The sequence below is a fragment of the Gadus morhua genome, chromosome 8 (assembly GCF_902167405.1).
Source record: "Gadus morhua chromosome 8, gadMor3.0, whole genome shotgun sequence".
Lineage (NCBI taxonomy): Eukaryota > Metazoa > Chordata > Actinopteri > Gadiformes > Gadidae > Gadus > Gadus morhua.
This window is the reverse complement of record NC_044055.1, coordinates 6,892,299-6,913,096: the sequence shown is the minus strand read 5'-3', so window position 1 is coordinate 6,913,096 and position 20,798 is coordinate 6,892,299. Positions and strand designations below refer to the sequence as shown.

At 43.1% G+C, this 20,798-nt stretch overlaps 1 protein-coding gene across 1 annotated transcript; it reads right to left on the bottom strand.

Annotated features, from left to right (window-relative positions):
• Window positions 1–8,943: 8,943 nt before the first annotated feature.
• Window positions 8,944–17,605, bottom strand: LOC115548409 (serotransferrin-like). Its single transcript, XM_030363035.1, has 17 exons — window positions 17,536–17,605; window positions 17,114–17,262; window positions 16,925–17,027; window positions 16,257–16,445; window positions 15,985–16,123; window positions 15,723–15,778; window positions 15,202–15,365; window positions 14,641–14,791; window positions 14,311–14,450; window positions 13,972–14,068; window positions 13,809–13,832; window positions 11,775–11,936; window positions 11,496–11,646; window positions 11,287–11,354; window positions 11,024–11,208; window positions 10,656–10,848; window positions 8,944–9,129 (listed from the first exon to the last, which is right to left on the bottom strand). Exons 1-17 carry the CDS (start codon window positions 17,573–17,575, stop codon window positions 9,089–9,091), a joined length of 2,052 nt encoding a protein of 683 aa, XP_030218895.1. The 5' UTR covers window positions 17,576–17,605; the 3' UTR covers window positions 8,944–9,088.
• Between the last annotated feature and the right edge of the window lie 3,193 nt (window positions 17,606–20,798).

Below are 20,798 nucleotides of genomic sequence, written 5' to 3'. Positions count from 1 at the left end.
TTCCGGGAAAAAATATGACGTTTCCCTTATCATGTGACAATAGTTATTTTATGTGTAACTATTATAATTATAGGGTATTTCTAAAACTGATAGTTCTGAATAAGGCCAACCTTTAATTCCAAAACACATTGACAACATATTATTTGACAAAATATTGATTATGTATCAAGAAAAATCGAGAAACATTCGATTTAGACTTTTCTAGGGGACGAAGGTGATACGTCTGTATATTGCCTGCGTAATATGTGAATTGATCTTTGACGGTTAACTTCATAGTTCACTTTCAAGAATCCTTATAGATATCATATCATGTATTTTCACTGGGAATCATGAATCCCCAGGTTGAACAAAATACACATAACACCCTCTTACTAATCTTGTTGATAAGGCTTCAAATATATCCTATAAATATAAATTCCGAATAGATATTTGTAAAAGTTGCTGAGTGACTCACAGAGTGGTGTAGACGTGGAACATCAATTTTAATCCGTTTATCAAATGAATAGTTGATACATTATTTAAAAAAATAAACACTTGATTAATTGGGCTACATAAAATCCCAATGAGGATGAGGAAAATCCCAATATAAATCGTATTGATAAGGCATATGGTTTGGTTTTATACAATTGGTCTAAATTTTTTATTTTCTCTTCAATATGCTTTTTCTGTAGGGGATTAAGAATGTGTGTGTTGGTGATTCCCATTGTGTGATAAGGGGATGAGAGGGATAGGCCTATTTTAAATGTACTTGCAATTTAGATTGAAGTTTTAAATTTATTTCTACAAGGCTAAATGTTTTTAATTTAAGCATTTACTATTTTAAAAATCCACCGTCCACCGCGGAGATATAGGCCTAGGCATTACCAATGCCTATAGGCCTATATAGCCAACACCAATCCGGAACACACGCACACGGGTACACACAAACACACGCGCACGCACACGCACATACACACACACACACACACACACACACACACACACACACACACACACACACACACGATAGGAAAATGTTCGCTAACCAGCACATTTTGAATTTGTCATATCTCGGCCATTTTTGACACAATAAAAAACTTGTGTGCAATTTAGAAAACGGAGAAAGAGGAGGAGGAAATTAATCAGCCAATTATTGGATGTTCCGAACTTCAATTTGGAACACTTTGCCAACTTTCTGATCAATCATTCAGTCTGCATTCACTGGCACTTATTACGTCTTTGACTTGCACATCAAACGGTAACTTTGTCCCGCTAATTTGCATGGCTGAAAGTACACATGGCCAGGGCATATGCCACTCGGTGAGTAACAGGTGTGAACGGGGTTCCCTCAAGGCAGAAAATGAGGAAGGGCGCCCATTGAATTTTATTTATAAATGCCTTTCCTTTTGAAGGCGACAAGCGACCACCAGAGGGTGATGCCCCCTAAACCAGAGTGACACAGAAAACAAGTCGCCGCTTTTCCACTGCATGGTACCAGCTCGACACGACTCGACTCGACTCGACTCAGCTCGCCTTTTTTGCGTTTCCACCGCGAAAACATGGTATCTGGTACCTGAAGTGGCTGCTTTTTCTAGTACCGCCTCGCTCTAGGTTCCAAGCGGCTGAGCCGATGCTAAAAGGTGACTTCGGCAGACGGCCGGCCACTGATTGGCCAGAGAGTGTGACGAAGTCACGAGAGCGACATGGCAACCATGCTGGTAACAGCCATAGCAGCGCCGCAGCCAACATATTCCACTTCTTCAACATGCCAGCTAATAATACGAACACGAATACCATCGCATCGATGTTCTCCATTGTTGTTATGTGGGTTCTGTCCATGTGTGGGTTACGTAGGTGTTGTTTGCGTCGCGTACAAAAATACGTCACGGCCCTTTCGCGCAGCCGACCCCGCCCACGTCCCGGAGGTACTATTTGCGGTGGAAAAGGACCCGCGCTGCTACCGTGTCGAGTCGTGTCGTGTCGAGTCGAGCTACATGTGCGGTGGAAAAGCGGAGAGAGTTGCGACACGCTATGATCTCGCCGACAGGGGGGTCACGTGGTTCATGTAAGCCTCAATAGTTCCAAACACGCCGCGCTTTCAATGTTATTCTATGGGACGACAGCAGAGATTTCAATATTAAATGGTAAATATGAATGAAAAAATCACATGCAAGTATTTGTCTGACTGTTATTGCATTATTGCATATTTGTAAATGTCAGTTTTACATTTAGAGCGGTAGGGGGGCAACTGAAAGCTATTTATAAGTACTATTACTTAGATACGTTTTTAAGTTTTGGAGGGAAAGCTTCACGTTCGTGTTAGCATACTGGCCTAACCTTAACTTGTACCTTACATCTGTGTTGAAATCAAAGTATTCAAGATGTTCTACCATGATCATTTAAAGATATAAGCCACACAAAGTATCAAATATATTAAAGAATAACAACTCATTACGCTTGGATGAATGAAATTGTATTTTTTTTAATTAAACAATTAGTGTGACAAGAACAAGTGATTGCGATTGTGTGAACAGATTCAACAATGGACACAGCAGGGAACACTATATACTTAGGGCAAACCATTAACATATAACGTTGCAAATATACTATACTTTATGCCATTACAATACTTAGAATAGCCCTAGGAAATTCAAAATGGGTTTAGGAGGGAGGATCCTCGTTTGGTCATGAACTCTGACCTCTAACCTATTCTCAAAAGTCAGGGCATAAGTGGTTGAGGAACAGTTGTTACCCGCTCTGTGATCTTCAATGGTGTCATGGTTCATTGGTTACAACTAACATTTTATAGATCAATGGTCATACCATGGTTGGCTGTGCAGCATTTGGATGCTCCAATCGGTCCGAGAAGGGTTATCACGGCTTCCCCAAGGACCAAGAGCGCAGGGAGAAATGGATGGCAATGGTCAGCCGTCAAAACGTATTGACAGTCAGCAACAGTCAAAAACGATGTAACGTAATGTTCAGATCACTTGCTAGCATTTCAAAGGGCATAATAATTGTAGTGTAGAGAATTATGACTTTCCAATGATATTTGAAGTGCAACGGAAACTGATATTAAAGCCTACCTACAGGTACACTTTGGAAATGACCAATTCAAAGCCACAAAAGTAGATAGGATGTTGAAGTTGAGGCCCGATGCAGGCCCAACAGTTTTCATCCATCGCCCTAAACCGAAGAGGAGGAAACCCCCTTCTGTGAGGGTGCCTCCGGAACCAAGTGCAACGGACCACCCATATTGCGCCAAATTAAACTTCGGTATGATCCATGCAGCTTACAATATTCCCCATTTCATGTAATTCTAGGATAGACTACACTCCTAATGAGATTACATGATTCATGTTTGCACATTCCGTTTAAAAAACAACCAGAAGGCAGGGATTCTCTGAGGATTTGCACACAATGTAGATAATCGACACATTTCTACCCAATTAACAATTGCCGGTAGATCCATTTATAAATTGTATTGGTTTCTGATTGTGGCAGATGATTTAATTCACATTACAGAAATGTTTTGCTTTAATTCATTTTCTTACATTGGAGATGACAGTAGTTGCAAATGCAAAGGCAAAATACATATAGCATCAACATTACCTTGTAATTGTTACAGAGATTGAGGGAGAAATTTAGGTGGATTTCAAGAGCGTTGAAAAGGACATCACAGGAGACACAGAGAGCAATCAAGAGGCCACATTGCCAGGGGCAGGTGATTCAGGGGCAGGTGATCCAGTGGCAGGTGATCCAGGGATTTGTGTGCCGAGGGTCAGTCAGGGGTCAACAGTGAAGGAATAACTTTTGCCAGGGCCAGCTGCTCCAGGGACCAGACTGCCAGGGACTGATGGGGCGACTGTGGAGGACCTAATAAGGCAACTAGAAAAGGAAAAATTAATGAGAAGGAGAGCAGAGAGGGCTATTGCAAAACAAAAAAGAATCAATTTGGCACTAAGAAAGAGAATCAATTTGGCACTAAGAAAGAAACAATTCAGTCAACAAGAAGTTAAAATGAAAAAGCCATATAGGTTAAATTCACCGCCCATCATAATCAGCATTGTTGAATCGGCGGCATCTGTAGGGCTTCATGTGCTGAACATCACCCTTTCCAGGATATAATTAAACAAACACTGTTATTTCTACTAGCTATCGCATCATAAAACCCGTCCTTAAATCAACCTAAATTATCCTAGTAATCCAACATAAATAACTAACTAAATAAAAGTTAGATTCACTAGTACTGAACTTTGTAATTGTTGGTGTAGATACCATCACATGGTGCAGTCGAGCTAACAAACTAGCAGGCAATCGGTCGTCTACCAAGATAAAAATATATATAATTACGCTGTGCATATACAAATAAATATCAATATATGCATCATAAAAGGTCCTGATACAATATAGACAGTTGACAATTCAAAAGAGGTAGCTATTAATCAATTTACCCCTGGAGATACCTTCACAGATGGTGAAGTTGAGCTAACAAACTAGCAAGCAATCGGTCGTCTACCAAGATAAATATATATATAATTACGCTGTGCATTTACAAATAAAGATCAGTATATGCATCATAAAGGGCCTCTGATACAATATAGACAGTTGACAATTCAAAAGAGGTAGCTATTTAATCAATTTACGTCAGAAGTAACTCGGCGGCCAGCAATGGAAATGAACGGTCTCCTACGCCGTAAAATGGTTGTTTGGAACTATTCGAGGCTCCATACCCCGGAAGTAGGCGCTACAACGGAGTCCAATGGAAGTGTCGCAACTCTCTCTCTCTATAGCTCTGGTCGTGTCGAGTCGAGCTACATGTGCGGTGGAAAAGCGGCATAGAGTCCCTCTTTCTAAGTCCAATAGGACAAAGAACTCTTTTATTCCTAGCGCAATTCGTTTGCTCAATTTGCACAATTCTTTGCACACACCTGTAAATGTATTTGAATCAGATGACTAGTGTTTTTATGTTTTTACGTGTACCTGACTGCAAGACAAGTTTCCCTTTTTGGGACAATAAAGTTAAACTGAACTGAAACTGAACTGATGGTGCGTTTTAATATCCATCCGTCTCGGAGGTCCGAGGACGTTGCCTAGCGACACGCACAAACACGCCCCTTTTCCGTGCGTGTCGTTCAGCATGGTGCTGAACTCCCGCGCCCCTGGATACCCGTGTGTGTCTTTATGCTGTCCCTTGCGGCTATGTGTTGGCATTGCAACTTTGTTTGTGGCTATGTGCGGGAATTACACTTCTTCTTGTGGCCTTGAGCGTCTGGGTCTCTCGAACATCTTGACTGCTCGTATCTCCAGAATTAATTGACACATGATGAATGGCCTCCTTTATGAGCTGGATGCCTCCCTAGGCTCCGGATCCCTCCTTAGCATGGGAAAGAAGCCTCTTTTAATTGGCAAGGGCATATGTGGCCTTGGTATGAATGTGTGAATTATGTTACAATTTCTCACTTGCCCACAAGGTAATAGCACAATAGTATACAGTATAACAGTATACTCAAGAACATAAAAACAATCGCTCAGCTTACATAAATATGTAATATCAGAAAAGAAAATTCAGCTATGTGTGAGTTTCTCTGTTTTTACAAATCAATCAATCAAATCAACAATCGTCTCATCTAAATCTGACCATGGAGTTGACTTTGGCGGAAAGCCAAGGTGATTGCTGATAGGCTGAAGGCTGTCCTAATCAGTGGTGGCGCCTGCACAATCCAGATGACGTTTGAGAGGAAACCAACAAATTGAGGGTTTCCGAGATTTTTCTTTTCTCCTTTTATTTTTTAGAAGAAGTAACGGGTACTCACGGTTATGGGTAGAAATGTAGCGGAGTAAAGAGTACAATATTTGCCTCTCAAATTTACTTGAGTAAAGTAATGATTACTAACCCAAAAATGATACTCGAGTAAAGTACAGATCCCTCAAAATTGTACTTAAGTACTCAAGGAAATGTACTCTGTTACTGTCCAGCTCTGACTTTGAGCTACAGAAACCATTCAACTATCAAAACGTTCGGCTCTTAACGACATGGGGACAATCTATTCAGCGTTTTTCAACTCTTTCAACTTTTAACTATTCAGCTTTTTCCACTTTTTTTTAACCAAAAAAGGTGGAGGATGGGAGAGACTTCTCTGAGACTTATGCTCAGTCCGATTTCATTGCTCATAGGAAAATCTCAGCCCTACTCTTTGCTGTTGCACGTTCACGCGCCGTGGAGCGATGTCTGAAACCCATTTAAAGGTAGGGTAAGGGGGTAAGGGAGAGGGCTAACATCCCCGCAAAATTGAGGTTTTCGATGGGCACACTCAGAAACTGAGAACGTTCCAGTTGTGACTTGCTCCCACAATACCTTGCGATAAAATGGAGAATCAAGAAACATTCTTCGCAAGATGGCAGCAAAGGATGCATGCGAGAAGGCACCGAGCCACAAATGTAAGTAATTCCTTCGTTAATAAAGATTGAAGAATTCTGATAACCATTGCATTATCCTAATGTAATGCATTATAGACATTCGTTATAACAAGCATAACCAATACACTATTAGGCTACTACGTGTATTGTCATGCGCTAATCGCTACTGAACTACCTGGCGAACAAATTTTGGTAAACCATCAACATTGACACTGTTCATAACTATCAAACCAAACATCCTTCACATTCACAGAGCGAAGATTATGAAAGTAAAATGCACATTTCTCGCAAAAATTGTTTACATTAACACTTTTAATAGCGTAACTATACTAAAATAACATATTTTCGACCCAGAATAAAAAGTATGTGCCATTTTCACAGAAAATTATCCTAAAAACTATCCAATAGGAAAGATGCTCACAGCGTCTATTAGAGATGTAGTCAGGTTAATATAGGAGTGTATAATACAGCCGAAGGGTACCTTTCCCGTCAGCGACCGATGCTAAAGTGCCCTTGCCAACAGTCGGTATTTGACATTCTCGGAGTGAGACTGTGTTGTCTGCGCACTCTCTTTCTCTCTCTTGTCTGAAAAACGCTCCCATTCAGAATGCATTGGTTTACATTTCGTTCTGTGTAGCACGAAAAAAGTCTGACAATTGTGCTCCGGGACACAATTCAATAGATTAACGTTTGTGAGTATGAGCACGAAATCGCATGATACCGGGTTGCTTTCTCACTTTCTCCCTCTCTTAATAGTACTGATTTGACTACTTCTGCAACCAATTCTGCTGCTACCCCTTCTAGTTTTACTACTACTACCACTACTATCTTTACTACAACTACCCTGACTGCTACTGCTACTACTGCTGCTCCTATCACTTCTACTACTTCCACTGCCACTACCACTATTACTACTACTCAGAGGCGGAGTGGACGCCGCGAAATCCCCGAAATAAACATCTCGAGAACATCCAACCAATATTTATACCACTTGCTTACTCTCTCTGTCTCATTCATGGTTTTTTTTATATAATTTTTTTTTACTTCATTTAATTCTTCATTATTCAGGCGTAACAGAAGTTTCATAGCCATAAATAAATAATACGAACTACAGTTTACTTTAATTTGTTTGTTCTTGAATTGACGTAGAATGGAGCAAAGACTCCTGGGATTGGGAAATGCGTTTATCCAATAAACAGCTTGCAGGGCAAGTCCATTTTCGGAAATGTAGGGGGATATATGAGCGGCCCCACGTCTAATGGAATGACCCTATAGACGCGTCAGACAGAGAAGACGAGAGAGTTCGTGGTTGCTTGCTTTTGTTTACCGGCGTTGCTATGGTTACCGGTCTTGTAAGGAAGTGCGCGGAGTGCCAATTCTCTTCCGCACAGAGCAGAACTGTGGCCTATTTTAGACATTTTTATTTTCTTAATTATAATTATATCATTCATTTTTACCGATTTTTTTTTTATTACTGAAAAATCAAACCAAAAAAAACGTTGTTGGGGGGGGGGGGGGGGGGGGGAAGGGCCGGACCGGGGAGGATTCTCCCGTAGGCTATTAGTGTCCCACTCCGCCCCTGCTACTACCATTACTACTACTACTTCAGCTACTACTACTACTTCAGCTACTACCTACTTCTTAAACTACTACTTCAAATTCAGATACTTCTACTACTACTACTACTACTACTACTACTACTACTACTACTTATACTTCAGCTACTACTACTACTTCAGCTACTACTACTAATACTACTACTACTACTTCTACTACTACTACTACTTATTACTACTTATACTTCAGCTACTACTACTACTTCAGCTACTACTACTTACTGCTACTTCTACTTCTACTACTACTACTTACTACTACTTATACTTCAGCTACTACTACTACTGCAGCTACTTCTACTACTACTACTTTCAGATTCTTCGGTTTAATTCAAGGGAGTTATTTCCTGCCCTTGTGGGGGCTTGGGTAAAGGGGGGTGTCATAAATATTTGGCCTGTTGAGCCCTTTGAGACTGTAATGCTGATTAAGGGCTATGCAAATAACATTGAATTCATTTGAAATTTCTTCATTTTCAGCAATGCTTTGCGCTTTTCTTTCAGACTTCGGAGGAGAGTTCAAGTGACATCCATAATCAACCTAAATATCCCTTAATCGAGGCTAAGGTGAACTGTGTTGCAACAGCTCGCATACAGAATGCTTTGGCAGGTACAATATAAACAAAATACATATGATGAATTATGCTCATAGGCTCAGTTTATGTTTTAATAAGGCAGATTAATGCATCTCCACTCATAAATATAAACCTTAATTGGTCTGCAGGATTGCACGCTATATGTCCACAATGGGAGTCTCCACCCAATAGGGCGGTGTAAACAAAAAATGAATATCTGAGCATGAAACAAGTGGCTTTATTTGAGAAGGTGAAGCATAGTAGAATTATCTATGCATAAGACATTACAGGTAAAGGTACAGTAAAAACAGTAAAAAGTGTGATGTTATTGTAAAAATGTATCTTATTGTTTATTTCTCAAAATGGAGCAGCTACATATCTTATTATTCAACATACATTAATTTAGATATTTCCCCATTTGGGTCTGGGGAGAGATTTGTGTTTGTTTGTGTCTTTCTAGAAAAGCATCCAATGCGCCCTGGCGGACATAATCTCTTGTCATTCTTAAGTACTGCAGGAAAAGGAGGTGCAGGTTTTCTCCAGATCTAGTGTAAAGGGGTAAAACAAATGTTACATTAAGGGTAGTGTGTAATTTGATTAATTTGTTACTATCTTTTGTGTAGGCATTTATAGATATAGATATAACTCTTAAAGGAGACGTATTATACCACCAGGTGTGAATGTGATTAGTCATCACAAGCCGTTTTGAAAAACTCCCCCTTCTGGCATCACAAGTGGGCGTGTCCACCTAAATGTGTGTTGGATAGATGAGTCTACCAGCCTACACAGTGGACTGTAGGCAAACGTTGCTCATATATCCGTCATACATCTAGGTGGACACGCCCACGTGTGATGTCAGAAGAGGCAGATTTTCAAACGGCTTGTAACGGCAATTCACACTCACCCCTTGTGGTATAATATGTCACCTTTAACATAGACATACGTTTCTTTGAGAGCAAATTTATTTTAATTTAAAGGCCGGCACGGCCGCTCTTTTCTGCTCCAATTTCTCTCCGATACCACTCAAACCACGAGTCTGATGACCTATGACCTATAAACGTTGTTATAATGATTGATAGTCATGTTTAACCATACAAAAAAAACGATGTAGATTTTCGGGAAACTCTTCCTCTCATCTGGGCGCTTTCAGCCTTCTCTGTGTCAACGCTCCGTTTCGTCCTTCTCCGCCCCCTCGCCCCCCTCCTGCCATCCCAACTCCGTTGTGAATGGTTACCTTCCTTGGAGCGCGCGCACGGGCAGATTTGACCAGGCATATGGGGGCGTGGCAGGAGTACGTCTACGTAGATGTTTCCCGGAAATGTGAACAAGTGAATCGCAATCGTTGTCCCGAGTGTTTAGCGCTCTGCACAGCCGCCCCAGACTGTCAGCAGGGAATACGTTGAAATGCATGTACGTCATTATTTGACACTTTAGTATGGTTAAACATGACTATCAATCATTATAACAACGTTTATAGGTCATAAAGTCGAAAAAGCATAATAGGTCCCCTTTAACGTTGCCAAGCTTGTTCGGTGTTGCACTTGATCTTAATAAATGTTATGAGTGACATATAATCCCGTTGCTCTTGGTTCTTTAGTATTTAAGTTTTCTGTTTAAGGTGACAATTCGTAGTAGATCATTTCTCCGTCTTTAAAATCGGAGTGAGCGTGGCGCGTTTTCCCTGGAGCGGGAGGATTGTGGAGTGGAGAGCAAAACGGAGCGGAAGAGCCACCGAGTGAACAGCCACCTGAGCGAGGAGAGGGATACTCGCACCGCTCAGCTCCGCACACTAGCTGTGGTTTCTTTGAACATAGTGGCTATTCGTACGGCGACCGTAAAAATACTGCATTCGTCTATTTTCACGGCAGGTTATAGTTAGGGTTAGGGTTAGGGTTAGGGTAAGGGTTAGGGTTAGGGTTAGGGTTATTACTATAATTAATTACTATGATTACGGTCGGCCCGGTTAGGGTCAGGGTTAGCGCCGAGCAGACTGATAGGTCAAGTGCGGTCACGTGACAAGCTCGGTCGCCATACGAATAGCCACTGCCTTCTTTGAATGACCTTAACATACCAGAAGCAGTCTCAGGGCACTGCCTGAGGGACTTGATGGCGTTCACGTAGCCAGGTCCAAGGAAAGCTTCGGCTGTAGTTTGACTTGGTACCTCCTGGAGACACTTAGTGGAGTCTTTAAAGAGGAGGTTATTTCCAGCATCTGATTGGTAGAGCCTGAATGAGGGATCCAAAACATCTGTACCGAACATGCTCTGAAAAAAAAAGCACATATTTAAAACATTAAATATGGTTTGTTATTCAATATTGTTATTAAATATATTAATTTCTCTTGCAAGTCAAACATGATACTAGAGTCAGTGGCTGCAACGACACGCAAAAGGTGCCAACTCATTCCCATCAATCAAATGCGATCAATGCGGTGCCAACCTGCTGGTCGAGGAGCGTCGTCACAACTCTATCGCGAGCATCTGGGCGCGTTATAACAGCATGGGAAGGAACTGCAGCCAGGTTGCACGAGGCAAAGTCGCTTATCTCTGCCCTACCAACATCCCCAGGGCAAATGAGTTGATAGTCTGAAGAGTTCAATGCTTCAGCCCAGGCTGGACCATTTCCTTTAAAAGAGAGAGAAAATATTAAGCAGTTTGTCTTGCTATCCTACATTAACAAAAACGGACTGAAAAGTCATTCACCATCGCTGTTTTCTGACACAATAGTGTGTTTAATAAAGGCAACATCCCCGGCATCTTCAACAAGACATCTATAAAAGTAGTGGATAAAGCCAGCAACACACGACAGAAACACACACAATATGTGATTAGTAAATAATCTGCATGACCCTAGATGTGCAATTCATGACACATTATGTTGGACCCATTTCAATAAAACCCGCGTCCCCTACCTGAACGCTCCAGCGTAGCCGTAGTACTTCTCTACAGAGCTGGCGCTGCACTTGGAACCATCTTCCACTCCAGATCCGCTGCCGGCACACTGTTGACAGAATGTGGATGAGGGTTCAGACCCCGGGGCACAGCCACTGGGGAAGAAACCACCTGGGAAGGTAGGAGAGATGGGGGGGGGGGGGGGGGGAGATGTTAAACGGACCATAATGCACCAGGAGACCGGACAATATGAAGCGTTGGGGAATTAGGACAGAGTTGCACTCGCAACCGTAGCTTACCGAAGTCACAGCTTCCAGTGCGATTATGGACCAGACCCATCGGGATGTTCCAGCCGGCGGTCTTGCCCACGCCCGTGTGGCAGGAACTCTTATTCCTCAGGTTGTCCCAGGTCACCCCGGAGTCCCTCTTCACCACGGCAACGGCGAAGTAGTTGGCCTGAGCTGCGAACGCAAATCAAGGTTGGAAAGAAAATTATAGAAAGGGGAAAAAAAGAAAGGAAAATAAACTTTGGCATAGCTATTTATTAGTGCTGTCAGTTAAACGCGTTATTAACGGCGTTAACGCAAACCAATTTTAACAGCGTTAATCTTTTCATCGCGCGATTATCGCAAAACTTTTAATTATTTTAAAAAATATAGATTTTTTTTTTTCTTTGCCTCAAAATAAAGAGGCAGTAGCCTGACTGCAATGTTCAAGGCAGTATGTTTTTATGTTCATCGTTTAATTGCACTATAGGCTTTTTTTTTAATCGTTTTTTGCATAAGGCAACCCGATGCACTTCTCCATGTTGATAAGAGCATTAAAATGAGAAAAAATAATGGGACAAAGAAAACAAGGGATATTTAGCAATGAAAAATAATTGATCGCGATTAATCGCGATTGCTTGCGATTAATCGTGAGTTAACTATGACATTAACGCGATTGGTAAAGTCTACTCCAAGGTGCTGGAAAGGAGGGTTCGGCCGATCGTCGAACCTCAGATTGAAGAGGAACAATGCGGTTTTCGCCCCGGACGTGGAACTACGGACCAGCTCTTCACTCTCGCAAGGATCCTGGAGGGGGCCTGGGAGTATGCCCATCCGGTCTACATGTGTTTTGTGGATCTGGAGAAGGCGTATGACTGGGTCCCCCGGGAGAAACTGTGGGAGGTGCTGCGGGAGTATGGGGTAAGGGGGTCTATCCTCAGGGCCATCCAATCTCTGTACTCCCAAAGCAAGAGCTGTGTTCGCCTCCTCGGCAGTCAGTTTCGTTCTCAGTGGGTGCTGGTCTCCGCCAGGGCTGCGCCTTGTCACCAATCCTGTTTGTGATATACATGGACAGGATATCGAGGCGTAGTCGTGCGGGGGAGGGGTTGTAGTTCGGTGGTCTGAGGATCTCGTCACTGCTTTTTGCAGATGATGTGGTCCTCATTGGATCATCGGCCTGTGACCTTCAGCACTCACTGGATCGGCTGGCGGCCGAGTGTGAAGCGGCTGGGATGAGGATCAGCCCCGCTAAATCTGAGGCCATGACTCTTAGCAGGAAACCGGTGGATTGCTTACTCCGGGTAGGAAATGAGTCCTTAGCCCAAGTGAAGGAGTTCAAGTACCTCGGGGTCTTGTTCGCGAGTGAGGGTACTATGGAGCGTGAGATTGGCCGGAGAATCGGAGCAGCGGGGGCGGTATTGCGTTCGCTTTACCGCACCGTTGTAACAGAAAGAGAGCTGAGCCGCAAGGCAAAGCTCTCGATCTACCGGTCGATCTTCGTTCCTATCCTCACCTATGGTCATGAGGGCTGGGTGATGACCGAAAGGACGAGATTGCAGGTACAAGCAGCCGAGATGAGTTTTCTCAGAAGGGTGGCTGGCGTCTCCCTTAGGGATAGGGTGAGAAGCTCAGCCATCCGTGAGGAACTCGGATTAGAGCCGCTGCTCCTTTACTTAGAAAGGTGTCAGCTGAGGTGGTTCGGGCATCTGGTAAGGATGCCCACTGGGCGCCTTCCTTGGGAGGTGTTTCAGGCACATCCAGTGGGGAGGAGACCCGGGGAAGACCCAGGACTAGGTGGAGAGATTATATCTCAACACTGGCCTGGGAACGCCTCGGGAACCCCCCGTCAGAGCTGGTCAATGTGGCCCAGGAAAGGGAAGTCTGGGGCCCCCTGATTGAGCTGCTCCCCCCGCGACCCGACCCCGGATAAGCGGACGAAAATGAGATGAGATTAATGCGATTAATCACGATTAAATATTTTAATCGCTTGACAGCACTACTATTTATACAACTTCCCAAGAGAAATGTAAAATATAATTGTATGAAGTTCCAGACTGACACACTTACCATTTGCGGAAGAACTGCAAAGTGCTGTTTAAAACAATACAGAGACAATTATTAGAATAATCATGTTTCAATAAATACATTTCACAAATATTTAGGGAAAGAACCTCGCAAATATACATCATATAAGATGCATATCTGCATGGTATTTCATCTCCACACTTGCATTGATTGTATTGCTCGACCATGGCTGGGATCAGTCCACACTTCCCAGCGGTGTACACCTGTCCTCCATCTACAGACATGGCATCAGCCTCTTGACGCTGGACAAGAACAGAGATACCCCAAAACCTTTAATTCAGCTCATCTGTCAATAACAACATACTACCGAAGTCAGATGATAAGTCAATAAGAACTCATCATCTGATTTCATAAAAGGCCTGTTGATAACGACATAAAACCCCATCACATCATCCTTTAATGACATCAAATCTGATAAACTTGTCTATACAATGCATCTCCACAAAACGGATGACTAAAAAATAGACGATATAAGATAGCTCACCATAATCCTCTGAAAGCACCCATCCACAGTTTGGCTGGTTTGACATGCAACGTTGTTTGTTTCGGCACTCCAGGTGTCACACTTGGTCTTCTCAGCATGACCCACAGCGCACCATGTGATCGCAGTCATGCTTTCCATGTCTATGGAGTCAAGCAAAAGCAAGGGAAGAAAGAGGCATCTGAAAATTAACAGGAATTGGATATATACCTTGCAATGTTCGTATTTGAGTGACATGGGTTGGAATTTGAAAAGGATATTTTTTTCCACCATTGCAGTCAATGGCAGTGGTCATTAGGGGTCTTGGGTGCTTGGGTGTGTGCCCAGCCCTACCTTTCTTCAGAGATCGGATGGATGCCATGTATTCAGCGCCCAGGTAGAGGAAGGAGTTGGTGCCGTTGGGCAGCCTGACGAGACTCTGTGTTGTGTCTTTGAACATCAAGTTCGCAGCACCAAACCCAGCAGAGGAGAAGAGGTTAAAGCCCTGCAGAGTGAGTAAATGTTAGATCATTTTAATGCCAAAGTTAGCTAGTTGGTGATCAAATGCTAAACATTCAATTAAATCAGAAATGTTACATTGTAACACATTATCTTACGATGTTGTCGGTCTCTGTCTCCATTTAGGTCGTGTGTATGTGTGCGCGTGCGTGCGTCTGTGCCCGTGTGCCCGTGTCTGTGTGTCCGTGTGTCCGTGTCTGTCTCTCCGGGTGTCTGTCTCTCCGGGTGTCTGTCCCTCCGGGTGTCTGTCTCTCCGGGTGTCTGTCTCTCCGGGTGTCTGTGTCTCCGGGTGTCTGTGTCTCCGGGTGTCTGTGTGCGTGCCCGCGTGTTTGTGCGCATGTGTGATTGTGCATTGTTGTGTACGTGTTTGAATGGTTGTGTGTGCATGCGTATTACCCTGACGGTGGTGAGGGCGGTGAAGATACGCCTGGCTAGTTCGGGGTCATCGCGGCTAACCACAGCGTGGCCGGGAACCCTGGCCAGGTTACAGGTCTGGTAGCTGTCGATGGGAGCTCTCGTACCATCCAGGCACAGCAGCTCGTAGTTGGCTTTCTCTGACGCTGTGAAAGTGAAAAAAGTTGGTTAGTATAGTGACTGCTATGGCAACAATTTTCTCCGAGAGGGGATTAATAAAGTGGTATCTAATCTAAAGAAATTACGTACAAGGTAAAATTAGTTTTTTCCTTATTTAATTAAATCCAAAGCTGGTTAAAAATGTGCAGACTGTTCCGCCTTTGAGTTGGGTCAACTCTGGAAGGGTCAGAGGTTAAAGGGCAACAGAGTTTGAGGGACGATGGCGGGTGTGCACTGTGTGATATTGACACTGGTGATTTCAAAAACCTCACTGAGAAAGTAGATGAATAAACTAATTACCGTAATTAATGAAACTAAAGGGAACTGATTTTGCACTCACTGACCTGGAACTGTGCTGTGTTTGATAAAGGCAACGTCTCCGGCATCGTCTTTCAGACACCTTCATGAAACAAAAGTCATTCAAAGTCAGTCAATAAAAAACATGCATCTGCATTATGACTAACAAAAAGGTTGCGGTTTAAAAAACCTGAATAAGGTGCAATTTTGCAATTTGTTTTTTACAAAAAAATGGTGGCAGAATGATATATTTAATATCAGTTATTTGCTTTTATTTCTTCAATTATGACAAGAAAAAATAGGACTCACTTGAATGCTCCTGCGTATCCAAAGTAGGGCTCAGAGGCCGACTTGCTGCAGGAATCATTCAGGCACAACTCGCACAGTTTACCACCAACCAGATCCCCTGCTCCGGGAACGCAGCTCTTGGAGAAGAAGTTGCTCACCGCTACAAACCGCAAGACCGACCATGGATGTCAGACACAATTCAGCCTTACCGTCACCAGACAAAACATTAACACGGGCAAAATACAGCAGAAAAGTAAACTGCCATGCTCGGATCACATGTCCTAGAGCCTCACCCTCTTCCACGGGCAAGTCCTCCTGCCCGCTCCAAACGAGTTGACCCGTCGTCAGAAGAGTTCCGATGGGAATGTTCCAGCCCGCGGTCTTCCCAATACCGGTGTGGCACGATTTCTTCCCTCTCAGCTCTTGGAAGGAGAATCCAGTGTATTTCTTCACGACAGCCACAGCGTAATAGCAGGAGGACTCTGTTTCCATTGAGAGGGTGGCATAATAAACATCAACTTATTATAGTAGCATGAGGCTAGTTTGAGTTTGTCTATGATGTAAATTATTACATTATATAACAGTGATGAATGGTTTCTCTTCCACATAATGGACAACACCATACAAGGTGTAATGATTTTGTAGAGAAGTTAAAGACTACAAACATGGCCACTTTGCCATTTCCGCTAAAGCCAAGACAGACCAAAGGTTTACCTGCGTCAATTCGAACATGAAGGCGTGGCATATTTACCATTATGCCCGCTCCCAATCTAAGCTGTTTGTTTACCTGTGTGATGCTTCATCAACCACCTCCAGAACGCAAGCTTGTTTACCTTGTGTCTCTGTTAGAATAAACCGCGTGTTGAACATTTACCACTCTCCGAGTCATACCTAGCCCGAGACGACCATACCACAAAGGACCCAATTAGTTTTTCATCACTTAAGAACTGAAGAAACTTGCCTGGGCCATATTTCTCAGAAATAATGGGCTGCAGATTATAGGGGTGCTGTCCTGCTGTGTAGATCTCCCCTCCGTCCAATGTGATGGCATCTGCGTCACCGTCCTGAGAGAGACCCAAACCACTTATTGCCCAACCGAGTGAGGCGTCATGCTGTCTTTCTATCAATTCAGTACTCACGGGTTCCTCACCTTGATTGCCTCAATGCAGTCATTGGCGTCTGTTCTCAATACGCATGCGAATACCGGGGCACTCATCACCAGGGCATCACATTTCTGCTTCTCGTGGAGTGAGGTCACGCACCACCTCACCACTTCTATGGGCACGCCGAAGGCAGTGGCTGTTGATGAAGTCAAAATTGTCAAAATAAAATAAAAAATGAATAAACTGTTGTGGAAAAGTGCTGCTGTTAATAAGAAGATAATGAAAATAAAAGAAAATAATGCAAAAGATGTTCAACCTAAATAACGAGTAGGTCTATGTTGTTTTGCATTATATATTTGTATATTTTTTGGATATACTGTGTATCATTTTTGGGATATATATGATGTATATATATATCTATATATATATATAGATATATATATAGCGAGAGTTTTTGTGATCCTCTTACCCAGACAGCAAAACAGCACCGACAGTAGGAGATGCTTCATGGCGGACTGAGGGTCTCCAATTCACTTGCAGACTGCTGTGAAGAAATGAAGCGCTGGTGATTTTATAGCAGCCTTCTGAGTGGGCCGAGCCATCCGGTAGAGGTATCGGTTGTTTTGGGTGTCATTGTTTGACCAAGGCTCTCTGCAGGGGAGGTGGCGTTCACAGAATGAGAAAGATTGACCTGATTTCTACATAATAGAAATTGAAATCCCATCCAGGTAAACGACCCAAAACCTTTTTTTTTTATCATATTCATCTAGGCTACAATTTCATGACTTTGAATAAACATGTAGCCTTTCATATCGGATTTGTTAATCCTTAATCTTTATAACACGTTATCAAAAAGGACATCCTGAAAACTTTTCTTGAACTTATAGTTTCCTTGAGCTGTCTCGCATCCTAGCAGATAGCAAAGATGAGGTCACCTAGGTGTCTGCCACCCCCTAAAGGTGGCTTTTCCTCGGCTCCTGCATAACATGGAAGCAAGGGTGGTGATGTTGAAAGACTTTTTCTTGTAGAGAACAGGTGTGCAGCCTCACCAAACAGTCTAACTTGGGCAAGTTGAGGCTGCTTAAACCAGCCATCATCCACACATACATACACACTCCCCAATAGTGTATTGCAAATGACCTTGGTCTCTCCTGCCCTAGCTGACCTCAGCCGTTGCCCATCCTTAACTCTCCATGAACACTCCCCTCACCTTTGTTGTTCATGCCCATGTGAAATAATCATGTGCAGCCATTGTCTCATCGAAATGCTTGGTAAAACACTGCATGCATCTTCCATGAACAGGCTCTCAGGTAAACCCAATAATTTGCTGTAATACAATTTAAATACTTTTTCATCAACTCACATGTATCTCAGTTTTATCAATAATACCATTGTTTTTTAGCATGGGTGTCATTTTTGAAAATGAACACACGTTTTGCAGAAAGCTAATTGTGGCAACCCAGTCCCAAACACCTCGGGCCAGGCGGCCCGAGGTTAAGGTAGTGGATGGCGTTTACCGCCGATATCCACCAATTGCGTCACCATAATCGGCGCAATGGAGAACACCTGTGGCGGAGGACGAGGAAGACGAGGTACCCTTTAAAAGGCGGTGACAGGTTCTCTTAGGCGGGAGAACGGGGAGTACGAGTGAACCAGGGAACCTCCAGGACCTGAGACGGACGGGTCGACAAGTGGACCTAGCGGACCTATCCCCAGCTGTCCAGAGGGAAAGCTGGGGATTAACAATTAACATTGTTAATCAGGGCCCGGAATTCACTGGGGGTGTTTAAGAGACCAAAAGGGAGAACTAAATATTCGTAATGGCCAGTTGGTGTGTTAAATCCAGTCTTCCATTTGCCACCTTGTCTGATGCGCAACAGATGGTATGTGTTAAATCAATAAATCAATCTTAGAAAAAACACAAGCGCCTTGGAGCAAATCAAACACAGTGGACATCAAAGGCGGTGGGTAACGTTTTTTAACCGTAATAATATTAAGCCCCATATTATCAATGCACGGCCTGAGACTCTTATCCTTCTTCTGACGTTATTGAGGGCCTTGGTAACTAGGGGGAAATCCAGCTCCCTCAACGCAATCCCTAGCTCATGTGCTAACGAAGTATGAATGAAACTTTGATCTGACCCGGAGTCAATAAGTGCTTGGATCGAGGAGAGCCTCTCCCGAAAAAACTAATCGCAACGAAAACATGGCTCTCTCGGAGGGGGAAAGTTGTCCTGCCACGCCCACTCGTATCCCAGCTACTGGTGGGCAGTCTCTTTAACAGGTCTTGACAGGCAGGGAATGGAATAGTGTCCTGCCTTGCCACAGGAGTAGCAGGCATTCACTTAAAAGCGCCTGCTAAATGCCCTGATTGTAATCGAAAAGCGCTATACAAAATAAATGAATTATAGAGAAGCTATGAGCTATGAATTCCTGTTGATGATTTCGAAAGAGAGCGCCTTGCTTCTCGAAGGCCTGTTTTAAGTTTGCTATGTCTGCGTGTTCCATGTTTTGGCGGATTTATCTGTCAAGGCTCCCGTCCAAAGTGCAGAAAAGGTCTAGGTGACGACGGTGATTAATCTGTATTTTGCCTGCGTAATTTGTGAACTGATCTTTGTATAGATCAATTCACTTCATAGTTCACTTTCTAGAATCCTGATGGATATCATATCATATTGTATTATCATTGGGAATCCTGAATCCCCAGGTTGTACATAAGACACATAAGATGTTACTAATCTTATTCATATATATAAATATAAATTCAGAATAGATATTTTTATTATAGCAGCCCTCTGAGTGGGCTTGGCTGAGCCGTCCGATAGAGGGATCGTTTGTTTTGCGTGGCATTGTTTGACCAAGGCTCATTTTCTTTCCAAGGGAAGGGGCGGTCGCAGGTTGAGAAAGATTGACCTGATTTCTACATAATGGAACTGAAATCCCATCCAGGTAAACAACCCAAAAACTAGCTTTGTAATCTTTCATGACTTTGATATCAGCCTATCATATCGGATTTGTTAATCCTTAATCTTTATAACACATTATCAAAAAGGACATCCTGGAAACAGATAGCAAAGATGGTCCAACCTAGGTGTCTGCCACCCCCCCCCTAAAGGTGGCTTTTCCTCGGCTCCTGCGCAAAACGGAAGCAAGGGTGGTGATGTTGAAAGAGGTTTTCTTGTAAGAGAACAGCCAGGCATGCACCCTCATCAAACCCCAGAGTCCAAACAGTCTAACTTGGGCCAGGTGTGGCTACCTAAACCAGCCATCATCCACACATACGTGTCAACTTCCCCCCATAGCTCACTGCAAATGACCTTGGTCTCTCCTGCCCTAGCTGACCTCAGCCATTGCCCATCCTTAACTCTCCAAGATGAACACTCCCCTCGTCTTTGCTGTTCATGCCCATGTGAAGTAATCATGTGCAGCCATTTTCTAATTTAAATGCTTGGTAAATCTCAGCATGCATCTTCCATGATCATGCTCTCAGGTAAATCCAATACTTTGCTGTAATACAATGTCAATACTTTTTCATCAACTCATATAAACCAGCCAATTGCGAATGAAAACTCAGTTTTATCAATAACACCATTGTATTTTACTTATAAACATTTTTAATGCGAGTGTGTTTGTGTTGTTTTTGTTATGTTTTTTTACTTTGTGATGAACAATTTATTTTAGGTCACCTCTTGGCCGCTCAGTATTTGATTTAATTGAGGGCACGATCGTGGG

Bases quoted from the DNA above. Each gene is read 5' to 3' on its own strand.
- LOC115548409 (XM_030363035.1), bottom strand. From the start codon at position 17,575: ATGAAGCATCTCCTACTGTCGGTGCTGTTTTGCTGTCTGG. The intron at 14,792-15,201 runs GTAATACGCATG...CTCACTCTGCAG, and splicing joins CCGCCCTCACCACCGTCAGG to GGCTTTAACCTCTTCTCCTC. The intron at 11,355-11,495 runs GTAGGGGACGCG...CTACTTTTATAG, and splicing joins GGCTACGCTGGAGCGTTCAG to ATGTCTTGTTGAAGATGCCG.